This window comes from Chamaea fasciata, unplaced genomic scaffold (genome assembly GCF_029207755.1).
Source record: "Chamaea fasciata isolate MVZ Bird 193981 ecotype frontalis unplaced genomic scaffold, bChaFas1.0.hap1 SCAF_2, whole genome shotgun sequence".
NCBI lineage: Eukaryota > Metazoa > Chordata > Aves > Passeriformes > Sylviidae > Chamaea > Chamaea fasciata.
The window spans coordinates 105,651,623-105,667,848 of record NW_027094087.1 but is presented as its reverse complement, the minus strand read 5'-3'; the positions used below and the strand labels follow the sequence as shown (position 1 = coordinate 105,667,848).

The following is a 16,226-nucleotide window of genomic DNA, read 5'->3' as shown; positions in this document are numbered from 1 at the left end:
TAGTCATACACTCTCCCTGACACCAAAATTTCTAAATGAGAAATGAGTTCTGATTGATGATAACACTCCACAAAGGTTTCTGTAGGTGAATTTTGAATTCATATTAGGAAATTTTCTTCTTCTTTTGAAGCAAGTATTTTACCTCTCAATGTAATAAAATTATTACTGTGTGGAAACTCAAAAGAAAGAGGAAGCCTAGAGCTGCTGCTTGTGTCTCAAAGAAAAGATAACACTGGGAGGAGTTTCCGGTGTTAGATGGTAGTGTCCAGGACAGCAGTAGCATCGGGTGAGCTGTGGTGTGCAGGCAGCTGCCTGGGGTCACCTTAAATTGCAGTGATCATGCAGTTGATTAAAGAATTGTTAACTCTGTGGTGCTTGAAGACGTTCTCCTAATTACACTGCCATATTTTATGTAATATTTCAAAGCAAAACAATGTGCAAAACTCATGTGAAATAAGTTACTTTATTTGGCAGTTAGGAAGATAGTGCCTTGTAAGGATTTGTACAACTAGCTTCCAGGTTTTGTCTGCCAGCTTATTAGAGATCAGTTGTAGGGTTGCTGTACTGTATTCAGAGCTTGGATTTTTACATGCAGACATCATTTTTTTTTTCTTAAATAATAAATATTGTTTAATATTGAGCTGTTGAAAGCGTGGGCAGGCAGACGGGTGTGGGCAGACAAGGGTGTGCTCTGTGCTGCCATCTGGCCAGTTGATGGAACGCAGTGAGTGCCCACACTGCCTGGCTTAGGAGGAATTTGGTGAGGTCAAGTACTGCTGACCTGACTCTGCAGCTTCTGGGCTGGAGACTTTGCATCTAAGTAAAGAGGTTACTTTTATTTTCTTTGTTTTTCTCCGAAGACTTAAGTACTGTTTGCACTAAGGTTGTCGTCAGCATCTGCTGCATTTCTTAGCAGGTGGGGCAGCAACTGCAAATTACTTTGTGTGCAGTTACAAATTGCAAGCCTTTGTTAGACATAAGTTCTCAGATGTTCAGCAGTTGGGTATCCTAGCCATACCTTCTAGGTATGTTTTAATGTTAACAAATATTAACATTTTCTAAGTTGCTGTGTTCCCACATCCTGGAAGTATTCCTTACTTAGAGTAGATAACCTGAGGTGGTGTCAGGAGACATGAAAAACTGAGTGTTTCTGTGGGTAAAGGCCTAATGTGTGATTTGCATACATACTGATTTTATGAATGAAAACAGACGTAAATGCTGTTTGACATACCTATAGCCCTGCCTAAATGGCATGAGGAAGAATTGTCTTATTTTGAAATAGGCCTGTCATATTCTCAGATTGTATTCTTTTTCAGCCTCAATAAATGCTAGAAAAATGTATCTTTTGTCACTGAAGCAGCTAAGTTAGTAGTAGTTTTCTCCTTCAGGTAAAGCAGGGTTATCGTAGTTTAAAATTTGGAAATAGACTGCTGTGTGTAAACCTTAATAGGATGGTGCTACAGTGCCAGTAGCAAACTTGTATGTTTTAAGCTATTAAACCTTTAGCAGTATCAGTGACCTGACAGTGGTGAGTGCTCTTCTTGGTTATAAGGTGTTACAGTTAAGTGACTCTTTGCAAAAGTGAAATACTTCAAATATTCAGATTTTACAAACTGAATTAGAAGTGCTTTGGGAAAAGGTTTCCATGTTCATTTTAAGATACTGTTCAGTTAGGTGACCTTCCAGTAGTGTGGTCTTGACTGTTAATCCTTCTGTTCTGAAATAAAATGTTTTCTTTTGGCTTTTCTTTAGAGCATCAAAACAGCTCCAAACAGACTCCACGAACTCAGCCAAGAGATGAAGACTTTGAAGGGGCCCCATGGAATTGTGGTAGCTGCACCTTTCTAAATCACCCAGCGCTAAATCGCTGTGAACAGTGTGAAATGCCACGATACACCTGAAATTCAGGAAGGGGTTGCACTGGGTTGAACACAGGCTCTCAAGCCAACAGCTGTAAGAGAAGGAAACATGGGGAACCTTTCAGTCCATCTGCCCGGCCTTTGCCAGTCAACAATCTTCATATTGCAAGGGGTGGGAGTAACATGTTAGGATGTTTCTGCTTCTGCTGCACTAGAAAATAAATAAATTAAGGGTTAAGTTCCTTCCCATTGCAGTGAGCAAAGCAGAAAACGAACCTGAAAATGTTAAAGGATTTATTTTGAGAAGAATGTATGCAGGAAAGCAAATAACTACTGGTGTTTATTCCTGTGGTTATAGTTACTGCTTAGTGGCTCTAAGAAAACCAACCCAAAACTACTGTTTTTTAAGAGATTTATAGGACTCTTAGTAATGGTGTGAAGTGTTACACTTAACCGGAAAAACTGAAGAGCCAGAGCTGACTTAACCTGGCCACAGCTAGCTGGAAAACAAAGGCTCCCTGTGCTTCTAGATTGTAAGCTACTGAAAAAGAAGGCAGGTAAATGCAATGATAAATTTTGCAATGTATAAAAAACCAAGGAGAAGGGTATTTGTAATTGCTGCTTTTTTTCAGGGTAACTTATGTCTACAAAAAAATTACTGTTTGAAATAGTGACCCGAGGTGACTAAATGAGGAATGGTGTGAGTGTTACAGAGAGTGTAATCAGAGGTAATTTTTTTACAATCCCGTTTGCTTGTACAGTGCTCACCTGGCTGTGTCAACACTGGTAATAAACCGAGAATGAATTCTACCGCGTTGCAGATGAAAATCCTGCTGCATGCTTTCATTGGGCCGTCGTGTTTCCAAGCTCAAAGGATGCTTTTCTGTACAACCTTCTGAGCCTGTGCTCTGCAGCAGCACAGTGACATATGCCAAACACAGGCTGCTCCAAATTCCATTTGGAAGAGTTGGGCTCAGCCATGGTTGTGTTTGAGAAGAGTTTGTACCCAGTTCCTTAGGCCTTTTCAGTTTCCAGTTTGTGAAGAATTCATGGTGTTTACAGCACAGAAGGTACTTTGTGCCCCAGATCAAAATTAGCTGGAAGATAATTAATCAGCTCTTCAGTAAAAGTTTATTTGCACATTATTAATAAACCAGCCTGTACAAAATAGCAGATGCCAGATCCTGAAGAATTACACGCTGCATTCTTTCTATTTTGGTCAGAAAATATTTGTCATAGGTTAAAGAACACAAGACTTGCAATTGAAAATCCTACTGGTACTTATCTGCCTATGATACACTGTATTCTAAAGGTGATGTTCAATCTGTCTGAATGCTTCAGGCTGTGGGAATAAAGCACTCGATACTTTGAGATCAAACTTGGGTTTGGGCAGCTGAATGATCCTGTGACACAACTGTGTGACTGAGTAGGGTGTTCTGTGTACTGGTCAGAGGCTGGTACAGTGCATTTGAGTTTTTATGGTATAACTTCATCACAATTCAGAGATGCAGCCAATCACTTTGGCTGAATTGTGGTAATTGACTGGGTAAAGCAAAATTTGCCATGAGAGTTTTAAACTACTTCATTTTAAGCTGTTTTTAGCTCATGGCAGCCACATCCATATTGTCAATTACCACAGTTCTCTTGATGTGTGATAACATGCTAAGCTGTGGTAGAACAATCATATGTCTGAATCCTTATTTAAAATAAAACAGCATTTGCAAGGGGTGGGTAGAGATAAACTCATCTTGACTGCATTGCTCAATCTGGTGTCTTCTCTTCCCACAGTTTATAAAGACAACAGTAAGAACTGAACTGCTGATCTTAGATGAGGAACCACTATTTTATCTGGCATTATTCAATATGTTCTTGCACTAACTAAATCTTCAGGATAATTTTAAATAAGCTAAGAGATGTCCAGCAATCAGTGTGCACCACTGATGTGCAAAACTAAGTCAAAGGCATCAGAGATAGTTTTCCTTCCTTCCTAGTGATTTACACTGCTGTGGGGAGAGCTCATCACATGTGGAAGGGGGTAAGAAAGTTACTGTCAATTACTGTCAGTCGAAATTAAAAGGCAAATATTAATTTTGTGCATGTCAGTGGACAGTTTGACAAAACTGAGAACTAGAAAACAGATGAGCGGAAGCATTGCTGTTATCAGCTGTATAATGAATTACTCCAAACAATACCAGTAACTTCATGGCTTTTCTATTCTGATGCCTTTGCCATTGTGTTATTTCAATTTTCTGTTCCTTTGTACTTCTGGTGAAGTTCTAGAAGCATTTGTTTTTGCTGGAATTACAAAAAAATAGCAACTGAAGTGACAGTCAGCAAATGAGAGTAGGGGTGCAGAAATATAGTTGTGCCATTTTCAGACAGAATAGATACTTTCAAAGGAGGAGGTGCAAATATGCATTCAGTCCAAAAATGCCCTGAACTGCAATAACCATACGTGGAGACTTGCAAATCTTAGTCCCAGCTTCACCAGAGGAAGAGAAGGCAGGCTGCCACCACAGCAAGATACTTGTTGGAAGAGTGAGTGAGCGCCATTAAATTGAAAAATAAGTCTTTTGTACCAATGATTTTACTTGGGTTTTTTTTCAATTACTCTCATTTGTTGCTTGTACAAACAAACAAAAAACCCCCCACCACACCCTTCTGTTGTATTCTTTTACTTGTAAATGCCCATACTCAAACATCAATAGTAAAGACTTGACATGGTGCTTGAAAATTTCTAGTTTGTTAGAATGTAATTGTATTTTGATTATTGGAAGATCCATTTTCCTTCTGAAAGCAGGTGATACCATTCAAACCCCAACTGAATTGTAGATTATACCAAAAAAGATTGGTTTATGGAATATTTATTGAATGCACATAAAACCCTAATGTCAGCTGGCCTACAAAATGCACTGTATTGTATAAAATGTCTGTGTGTGTGTGTGTGAGTGAGAATGTTGGGACACTGATGCTGTTGTGTTGAGTTAATGCACTACTTGTGTTTTGTTTTTTCCATAATGACTGAGCTTTCCCTCAATCATGCTACTACTAGATTGGTAGAGTTTGTAACTGACTTGGACATTCAGTTATTCAAAATGATCTCACTGTTCATTGAAATTTTATAAAGCTTATTTTATATTTACTGTGCTATCAAGATGAATTCCCTTTAATTATAGGATACTACTTTAGTTCTTAAAAAGTTTATTTAGAGTGGGGCTTGTGGAAAATTATTCAGAACATAGTAAACCAAAAGAAATCCTGAACTTTGGATCTGCTTTTAATTTGATGTAATTATTAGTCTTGTTTGGGTGAAGAGGAAAGGGGTGGGAAGTCAAGCAAAAGGAAGTACTTTGTAAAATGTAGTCTTAGATCAGATTGAACTGTGTATCTGTGTGTCTGTGGTATGTGTGTGTTTCCCCTGAAAAATGGGAGGTGTGGTGAAAAGGTGTAATAATTCTTAAAAGAGCTGGTCTCAGTACTTTCTGATTAAGATATGCTACTGAATCACATTTTGTTTTTTTTAAAAAAACCCTTTTCTCTCAGTTACTTTATCTCTCCCAGCTATACATTTCTCACTTCAATTTCTAAATACTTTTTCAATTTCTAAATACTTTTACATTTAATATTGATTGTAAAATCCCTTGAAACGGAAATAGAAATACTTGAGTAGAAATGGGGACAAAATGAAACCAATAAAGAATGTTTTAAAAAAGAATGTGAGAATATTAAATATGTTAAAAACAAGCTTGTCATCAGGATGATAGTTCTTTTAAAATCCAGTGGTGTACCCTAGAATGTGAACATGACTATCCTGATAAGAAGTGGCTGGTTGGATATAAATAATTCAACAGCCAATTTGGTACCACAGAATTGATGTGCTGTGTACTGCAGTGACTCCAAATCCCACATGGAAGGAAGACATGCACAGATATCACATCTCACAGTCAGTACTGTCTCTGTGTGCAGCTGCAGTTGTTTTCGCTTCAAAATGTCAGTCTTACGTGAACCCAGACATGACTGAGTTTTGCCACATTTCTTCAGTTGGGGCTTTCGTTTATGTCCATAAATGCAAATATTTTTTCTTGTAATAATCAGAAATCAATGGAGTTAATGCAATATTATAATCCTGGATTTCCAGTATCTTTGAAACCAATTTTAAAAAATTGTGTTCTTTAAACTTATTTATTTATGGTGGCACCGGTGTATCTAATCCATACTTCCTGCTGTGTGAAACCCTGTTAAATTTTTTCATTAAAAAAAGAAGACACGATCTTGTTTAATCCTGTATATATGGTGTCTACATTCTGGATTTGTGTATGCTGTGAATGAACTTATTACTAAGAGATGAAATTGTATAAAAGCATTCAGAGGCTATGCATGCATGGTACCTCCAGAAAGTGCATACTCCAAGTTGCAGATTCCTGCAAAAATAAATTAATAAAACTAAGCAAACATCACATCCTGCATTTGGTCTTGTATGTAGTAGGAAGCATTTTCAAAGTGCAGCCTTTTTTGGCCTTCATAGCCTTACTGTTTCTGGTCCCTCACTTGGACCTGTAGCTGTAGCAAGTTTGTTTCCGGCCTTTTGGGGTTTTTGTTTTGGTGATCATTAGGCACTTGCTGAATTTTGAACTGGAGTCCAAATCCTGTTCCCATGGATGTGAATGAGCATTTAGATCATGGATATTCTGTGCAGCTTCTGTTGTGGAAACAGGATGTAGCAGGTTCAGAATGTGAGGTTGACCTTAGCGTTTCTCCCTTGCCTTTGAGTGGAAGGTCATTACTGAAGGAGTAGCTTTACCTGCTGTAGCACCTCTGGACTGTAGCCTGAATGATGGGCTGGATCCCTCTTCTCAGCAGTACTGTGAGTGTCTGCATCACAGCAGTCCCTCTGCTGCTTTAACCTCTTGGAAAGGCACTGCTCTGGGAGAGGGTGGAGAGGTGGAAATGCACAAACCTGAGTGCAGACACTTTCTAGGGCTGTGTTCTGGATCTCCTCGACAGCATCAGCTCTCCACAGCCCAAACCTCGGCATCTCTGCAGTTGCTCCTCTGCTACCTTCTGTTCACACACACTGAGGGTTCTTCAGCGCCTTCCCGCTGACAAGCCTGCTGTCCTCACTCAGGAAACACAGGTAAGAATTTCATTTTGCATTCCTTTTGCTAGGTTGAAGTTATCCCAGTTTCAGGAGAGGTTTGTATTTTAATTAAGCGTTTGATTTTTGTTGCTTTAGAAATCTTTGCAGTTAAAACTGATGCAAAAAAAAAAAAAAAAACCCGAACCAAAAACGTTATGGTACCTGTCAAGTGTATTGTGCTAATGGAGACCACACAGAGCCAAAAGTCTAACAGTCTAACCAGTCTAACAACAAGTGGTCACCATTTTTTGTTGTTTCCCTGAAGTCATGAGGAGGATGTGCCTAAATTGCATAAAACTGGTTGATTAATTCCTCAGAATGACTTTGTTTTGGCAGCAGTGAACCATGTGTTGAACCTGTGGCTCTTTGTGAGATGGTTTGTCCTGTGGTCTGCTAAGTACTCCTGGAATTTAGTGCTGCTGCTTTTAGTCAGGATAGTTCATGCTGTCATGGGTAGGTGCTGTGTATTCTTTATTGCACCATCTCTGGTTGTAAATGCACTTTTTGGAAGTGACTGATACCTGATTTTGTCTGAACAGCTGGACTCAAAGTGTTGTGTACTCAGTGGGTCACCTAATTTTTTGTGGAACCCCTGTGAAATTGTTAAATAATGGACTTTGTTAGAACAATTTTTAGCCAAAAGGTCACAGCTAAATTGTGACATGTTCCAGTCTGACGGTAAAGCCAGGCCAGACCTGTAAAGGCCCCTTTCAGTGGCGCCACTCTGCTTCAGAAAATACTCTGTTTCTCTAGAAAACAGTAGTGTATTGAGTTAAAAAAAAAAAAAAAAAAAAAAAAAAAAAAAAAAAAAAAAACAAAAAAACCCTGCAGGTAATTTTCCAGGTAGGCAAGACTTATAACCTTGAAAGTATTTGTTGCTTTTGTTAGCTCCATTTTGAAGGTACAAATTCATTGTCCCTTCTTCCTTCTTTAAGTTAACAAAATCTCTCTTGCCAGATTTGCCTATGAAGTCAATATGGTTCCGTTACTGCTTTAGAAACTAAGCCACAAAGCCTGGGAATGAAAAATGTGCAATGCAGGTGTTGCTTTGCTTTTGACTAAAGGCTTCTTTACCTTTTGGAAGAGTTTTAGGAAAAGAAGTTTAGGGAAAATATGGAATACTTCAGGAAAAAAGCTGCTAGGTGAGGAAGGTTTTCATAGGTTTTAATGTGATATTCTGATTCCAGGCTGGTACAGCTCAACAATGTGTTGTGCAATTGGTGCCAAATTCTGGTGTTGGTTGCAGAGATGGAATAGTCACAGCTCAAATATTCATCCCAAACTCTCAGTGGCTCTCTGCTGGATTGTTCTATAGTACCCAAACTAGTCTTGCACATTTCAGGCTTGGGGAATTATATTATATTTCATTTCACCTGAAATAATTACTCTCTACTTTTGACCCGTAGAGTTAAATCTAATGATTTTGCAAAACAGGAGTTGCTTTGGCAATACCCTGTGGGCTGGAGAAGTGCCTGGTGTGACTGCCCACAGTCAGATCCACGTGGAGGAGCCTCCTGGCCCCCAAGGACACAGAGAGTGACAGTCAAATACACTTTCCAGGTGGATGATGGGAGTAAGCAGGGTCTGAGAAAACTTTGCAGAGAAGTTGTTGAGCTTCATGAGAGCTTGTGAATCCTTCCCTCTAATTAAGTTTCTGTATATGCCTTGCTTTGCTTCGTGGTGAGAGCTGTGGTGGTGGAGAGCCTTGGGTGACTTTCATCACCGTGGATCCTGAAGCCTCACCTGCTCCCACCTGTGCAGGCTTGGTTGCTGTTCAGGTAACTAATTTTACATTTTCCCCAGCCCCCCATTTGTCTCAAAACTGATTGTTCATAAGCCAAACAGACATCCTTTTATCTTTTTACATTTTTTTTGACTGATAATGTTGTATGACCACGAAGGTGACCCTGATGTTCATCCTTCAATCTCTGAAAATTTCAAAGCTGCAGTGAGTAGATAACAAGCTGTGTGTATGTTCACACTCTTCCTCACAACACTGGTACCTCAGGTCAGTGTTGTATCATACAGAACTGGATAAATACTCTATGAATCAAAAAAGCAGTTCTTTAAAAAAAAAAGTCATTTTGAAACGTACTGCAGGCTTTAGTGCTTTTTTCAGTGAAGCTGAGAAGCAGACTGGCTGCTTTGAATCCTGGTGCCCTTTTAAGTAAGTCAAGCCAATGCTGGTAGTAAGAATTGTTACCTCCAGTGAAACAACTGCCAGCAAAATTTACATACCTTGTGTTATACACCAAAGTTGAGATATTTGAAATGGATTTGGTTTTAAAAGCATATAAATTGGACTTAGTTTTTTATTTAATCAATCATGTGATCAGTGATTTGCATGCACAACATTAATCTAGCAGTCTGCATCACAATGGTAAAACTGAGGTCCATGATTCAAAACAGTGATAGCAAAATCCTTTTCCACTACAGCAGTATTAAACTTGTCAGCAAAATACCATGTGCCCTTTAAATGTTCTGTCATGTTTTCCCAGTTGCTTGCCTTTCACTACTAATCCAAGATGAAATACATCCTCTTTGGCCAAGGAGGCTCCGCATGTATTTGATGGCTTCTTAGCCAAGGTTATCTGATGGACAGTAAATTTTTTCCAAATTAACAACAGTTCTTGGTGCAAATGTTCACCTGCTGAGCATTACCTTCTCTCCAGCAGCATTTCTGTAAATGGAGTAGACTCTTACAAGTGACAAAATCCAAATAGATGAACTATGAACATTTAAAGTCAACTCTTGAGTGTTGAACAGCTGTGTGCAGGCAGGATATGTCATGAAAAATAACCATTATTAAACATTCTGAGATGGTCATCTGGAATGGCAGCTGATGCAATTCATATCCCAGGCCACTGTTCATGTAGAACTTCAAGTTCTCTCTGAATTTAATGCTAGAAAAGAATGAGTTCACTGTATCCATGTGCTTTCTTGCTTGGTGATAGTTAATTCCTCATTTTGGATTTTTCCCCTCCAGTGAGCCTGAGGTGCAAGGCCCTAGCATTTCTGATTTGTTATGGTGTCTTTTTTTTATTATTATTATTATTTTTTAATCTTAGTAGGAATTCAGCTCTCTCTCATGAGAGACTGACCGTTTCAAACCCAGCTTTATTCTCAATATGTGGGGCTGAGAAACCATGGTCACTCTGCCTTTTTGTCATTCCTGATCTGCCTGGATCAATGGTTATGCAGAGACTGGCTCCAGGCACCTGGCTCGTCCATCTCTAAGGATTCCCATGGCCTGGTGCCCTCTCCAAATAAATTCTGCCTCACTGGGAATGAACTGGGATTGTCATATTGCATTGACAGGACATCCACACTACTGGGGCTGTGGAAAATCAGATTATGAGGATCCAAGTTGTACTCTTGGGTCAGGGTGGGTGGATACCATGCCACATTCCAGGAGGCCAGAAAGCTTTTGGAGGAGAACCCGAATGCACACAAGCAGAGATGCCAGCAGCAGGGGAAAGGGAGAGTCTGGCCTGCTCCCTGCTGCTGGGGCATCCTTGCTGGATGTTTGTGTGCTCCCACCTGTGCAGGATCCAGTGTGAGGATCATTGCAGCTCAGCAATAGCAGGGTGTTACACTAAATACAGCTGCACTATTCGGGTATTCTGGTGAGATTCTAATCATCTCTACACCAAGGAGGGAAATACAGATGTTTCCATGAGCTATGAAAACCACCAAATGTGTGGAATTCCCACGTGATGATGCTTGGCTTTAAAAAGGAAAGCGGGTTTATTGCAGCAGTAAATGTAGAGTGTGTAAATGTTTCCCAGTAGTTTTCAAAGCTGTTCCTTAAAACTGGAAGTGAAAGATAACCACTTTGCTAGTTTTCCAGCTTGCAAATTCTACTGGCATCAAATTTATTCTAGAAAAGAAACTTTTGAAAGAAATTCTCTGCTCTGACAAATGAGGGACCTCTTCCATATCCAGAGGAATAACTTGCTATCTCCCAGATATTAATTTTGTCTTGTCTGGGCTCTTCTAGCTTTTGCAGATGTTCAGATCATTTTAAGGTCCTGTTCCTTTTCAGCTATCACATTTTTTCACCTGCCTTTGCGAGTTGCAGGCAAGGGCTTCCCTGGGCTCCTGCAGGTCACTGCCCTGTGACAGACACACGTGTATGTGACACACCCTCATGCCACTTTCTTACGGGAAGAGGTCGACACTTGTGCTGTGCCATTAGCGTTCAGAAATCTCAGCACCCTCAAACATGGGCTCCTCTCATGGTGTTAGTCACTTCTCAGGGCATCTGCTTCTCTCTGTCTGATTTTGGGGCAGCCCATTTGAACTACTCCTTTTGAAACTGCACAGGTTTAAGAGTTTAGTGACAGAATTTGTGAAGAACTACAGCCAGATGCTATGTTTATTTATAATATTCAGTATTCAGGTGTGAGAAGAGTAAGGTGATAGTGAGGAAAATCAAGAGAAAGATGGGTTGGTACCTCGGTGTAGTTACTTACATTAAATACTGTGTTCAAGACATTGGGATTAAATCCTCTTGGTAGTGGTTATCTTTCCAGGTTGGTCTTATGAAAGCAGAGTAGAGGGACAGTCAGTTCCCTGGACCTGCTGGCCACTCCTCTTTGATACAGCCCAGGACACCATTTGTTTTCTGGGCTGCAAGTGCCAATGGCCAGCTCCAGGCCAGCCTCTCACCCAGCAGCACCCCCAAGTCCTTCTCTCAGCACTGCTCTCCGTGAGCTCTTCTCCCAGTCTGTGCTGCTGCCTGGGAATGCACAGTCCAGGAGCAGCACCAGCTCTTGGTCTTGTTAGACTTCAAGAGAGTCCCATGGTCCTGCTTCTCAAGCTTGTCCAGGTCCCTCTGGATGCCCTCCCATCCTTCAGGTGTGTCACCTGCATCACTCAGCTTGGTGTCATCTGTGGACACACTGGGGGGCACTGGATCACCAAGTTTGCCATTATTGTCACTGTGGCAATGGTGCCCTTATTACCCTCTTCCCAAAAGCTATGAAAAAGGGTCAGATAAAATATAGATTATACTTTCAATATTATTTTGTAATAAATAAATAGCAATTAAACAGTCTCATTTTCTCTCTGATTTCCTCTTTTCTTTCCTACAAGGAAGTGCACATCACAATGCAGTTCATTAGCTCAGGGGTGATTCTCAGGAATGCACCAACATTAACATTCTATCAAGTAATATGTTCAGTTTGCCACCATTTCAGATATCAGCAATGAAAAGTCTGCAGCAGATTAAACCCCTTCCCATGCTGTAGGGAGAGATATAATCTAGATTAAGGCTCTAAATGTCACACCTTCACTGAAATCATTATTGCTTTTCTTTTTCCTTATTTTTTGATTTTTTTAACGTAAGGCTACCAGATGTGCTGCACTAATTCTGAAAGGTGCACTAGTAGCACTAAATGTGTATGACTTGGTTTTGCTCATCAGCTTTGACAGGAGAAGATGCTAGTAAAATCTAATATTCCTTCAAGACAAACTTCTTAGTCTTCAGGTCACATTTATTCCCACACTGCAGTAGTTCAGGATTTCTGACAGGTTAATCCCAAACCCCTTTTCTAAGCTTTCAGACATTACCTACAAAGAACAACAGTATTACTTGAGCACTGAAACAGTGCCCTGTTCCTTCCAGGAGGAGAAATGGAAGGAATAGAAGGCAAGGTCTCCAGCTCTGTGTGCATGGCAGCAGTTCACACCTTCAGCTTTATCATCCCTGGCAGATTTTGAAAGCAAAACCAATATGAATTCCTCTCAGTTGACATTGGTGTGATGCATGGGCCTCTCCAAGGGAATTTTTTCTTTTGTTTCTCACTTTCCAATATATGGAGTTTTGCAATTGCTGTGGTGTTGTTCCACTGCAGTTGAATCATTGAATTTAACAAAAGAGAGTTCCTTACAAAGGGAGTATCCATGACATGAACCACAAGATGGGTATTCATATCTGGTTTGGTTTTCTTTTCCTCTGATAAAAAGATATTGATAGTTTTACCTGATTTTTACCTGCCCTGCTAGCAGGATGTTTGGGAGTGCAGATGTGTGTGTGTACACAAATATAAAACAATCCAGTTTACTGGTTGCTTGGAGCTGGTCCCAGAGGGGCTGATCACTTGCATAATGCTGAAATGACCACCTCAGAGCTGACCAGGTTAAAGCAGATTGTTTTGGGCATTGTCCCAGCACCTGTGGAACACTGACAGCCCTGGGCCATGCAGCACCTCTCCAGGAAGTCTGGTGCAGGTTTTGACCACCTTTTCAGTAAAGAATTGCTTCCTAATACCCGGTCTAAATCTCCACTAGTACGGTTTTGAACTACTTCCACTGACATGTCGGTGTCCACAGTGAGCTGCAGGACCTAAGTAACTATCAGGAAAAGATTTCTTGAATTGGAAAGGGCTTGCAAGAGTCCAGAGATTTACCTGGACAAAGGAATTTATCCAGGATTTACAGGAATTGAAGCTGCAGAGACAATACATCTCATACAATCTGCTCTGCAGCATCCCCTGGCTTCTGAAGGTGGCTAAAACCAATCAGCACTTCAACTTGTGTCCAAACACTTGATCCTGCATCCAAATAAGCCAGAATAGCCTAGAAAAATTGGTAAAGGGTGGTGTGAGTGCCTCGAGAAACCTGATCATTGTGATGCTTGTGTAACAGTCTGAAAGTCAGGTAGAGGAGGATAGAGCAACTGTGCTTCTTCTTGTTCAGCTCTCACTGCAGAGAAACCAACATTTTGCCTTCTGGGAATTGGCTCCTGGTGCTTATAGTGTGGATAGTGTTTGTGTTCTCAGCATCTGAGACTGCAGTGGGGGCATTAATCTGTGACCACGCCCGGCCACTACTAAGGCAGTTACCAATATTTACTTGTAACACCAAGGCTGCCACTCAGCCAAAACTTTCCATTCCAAATCCTGGCAAAACCACACACTACAAGGGTAAATGGACGAAGTTCACCAAGATCATGTCATTGTATGGAATAAATTTAGATTCATAGACAGGCACTCTATCTGCAGGCATGGGGCTCTCAGGGTGATGTCTTGTATTCCAAGGAGTTTAGTGGTCAGTTTTACTGATTTTCATGAGAACCCACATGCCACAGTCCCTGTGCTCAGCACTCCACGTTGGGCACCAGATTGTAAGAGCATCCATGGACGGCAGGGAGAGGGAACTCTGCAAACCTGAGACACTTACAGAAACACGTGGTTTTATTGCAAGGGTCGTGGGTAAAAGGGCCTGCCTGCAGCCACCAGCCTCGGCTGAAGGGAAGCCCCAAAGAGAGTGAGAGAGAGAGATAAGAGCTAAGAGGTGAGAGCAGGGTAAGAGAGGTGGCAGGGTGAGAAAAGAGGGGAAGGTAGGAGCGGGGTATGCAAGAGAGAAGTATAAGAGGTAAAAGCAAAAGGGCAAGAGAGAGAACACCTCGTTACATTATACATTATATCTTCTTTTGTGTTGAATATTCTACTTTACAGTGACCAAACAGCGCAAGATACAACTCTTACAAACTTTGCATACAGCCTATGAGAACTATTACATTACCATATCACTCTGTATTCTAAACTCTAAAGACTTCTTTTTCTTGTCTACCTTTTCCCTGATACTTTGGTGGGGCTACTCCCCAAAGCCCCTTTGTTATCATCTAACTCATCACCAATTAATCGCTGTCTTCCTGCCTGCCATTTCTATTTCATTTCTAGCTAGCTTTCATTTCTATTTCACTCACAGGTTTTATATTTTCAGTATTTCTTGTCAGGCAATCATATTTGTAGGCTTTCCCTGTCTCACCTTTCCCAACACTGAGCAAACCTGCTGATACCATTGGTCCTTTGCTAGATGCAGTAAAATTACCATGTACAAACATGCTCAGCATCCTTCTCTGGAGGTCAGTGCTGTGCTGCTGTGTCACTTGTTAAAACTGAGATAAGCCGTAAACCAAAGGAATGCCTGGAAAGCTTTTCTTTTCCTCTCTCCCAGCCACTCATCAAACAGTTCCATTAATCCTGAGCTGAGATAATGAAGTAGTTACTTTCCTAACAAAACAATGGAAGGAAGCTATTTTTGAACTATTAGGCAGCTGACCTTCAAGAGGACAGCACTGAAGCCAGTGCATTCCCACAATATCCTCTGCCAGCAGCTGAGTGTTGCTGCTGCCCCACTGGAAGGGGTGAACCACGGGAACAAACCCTGCACTGGCCCAGTGTCACACACCATGTGCTGAACCCAAACCTGTCACAGCCCCGGTGTGACCCCAGCCTTGACATCGGGCACCCGGACAGAAAACACCATCGTTGCTTTCCTGATCAGTCCCATACAGCAAAATTAACACTGCACAATCTTCATCTCAGTACAAGCTATGGGACATGCTGTTGAAGGAAATCATCTGAGCAAGTCATAGTTCATGGTTAAAAATACCTACATCAACTTCTAGGTAGTATTAGAAAAATCCACTTTAATGAACGTCAATATAACATGAATTAACTACTTAATAGAACTACAGAATCATAGAATATCCTGAGTTGGAAGGGACTCACAAGGATCATCCAAGTCTGGTTCCTTATAATTTACGTATCTTAACTGATTGAAGAAAAGGTTCAGCATACATAATACAAGCCTTGAAAATAAAGGAAAACATCCTTTGCTACATCAAAACTAGAAATTACCATTATTAATGTGCTGAAGTAAAAGTGAACATGACCCCCTCTATGGACAGATAAAATATGCCTAGCTGGACATTACCATTTTTCATGAAATTAAAATAGGCAAACGGAAAATCTTAATAAATACAGAAGGGCAGGGTAAAAGATGTTTGCCTTCAGTCAATTCAAATTGAGTTATCCCCAACACTGGATATGCATCAACTCAGCCAAAAACAGCTGTGAAATTGCTGGGACTGAGCCTGTGTAGAGCACCCCCAGTTGAGCTATTACTTTATTAGTCCATGAGTTTATGCTCACAAGAAATCATGTCTTCAGTATCAAGCCTGCAATGGCATTTTTCACACTGGAACAGCCTCCTGCACAAAATTAATTCCTTTAAAATTCTTCAGGTAAGGTACAAGGAGGCTTCAAAACCAAGCTACAAAGGGAAATAAAAAATCTGTGTCCCTCAAAACTTCTGCAAGAATCCAGTTTGTCAAAGGCATGCCCTCCATATTACTGTCCCAAATTAGAGCCTTGGGGTAAATAAAACAACAGTCTCAAAGGTATTAATAATATTTTGTTTCATGTTATCTGAAAATA

At 40.6% G+C, this 16,226-nt stretch overlaps 1 protein-coding gene across 3 annotated transcripts in view; it reads left to right on the top strand.

Annotated features, from left to right (window-relative positions):
* The window catches only part of TAB3 (TGF-beta activated kinase 1 (MAP3K7) binding protein 3), a 43,334-nt gene extending 36,995 nt beyond the window's left edge, over positions 1-6,339 (top strand). For all 3 annotated transcript variants that reach the window (XM_066176977.1, XM_066176976.1, XM_066176975.1), the window contains one exon: positions 1,753-6,339. In XM_066176977.1, coding sequence (XP_066033074.1) covers positions 1,753-1,901 — 149 coding nt within the window. In that variant the 3' untranslated portion in view covers positions 1,902-6,339. The remainder of the gene's footprint in view (positions 1-1,752) is intronic.
* The last annotated feature ends 9,887 nt before the right edge of the window (positions 6,340-16,226 follow it).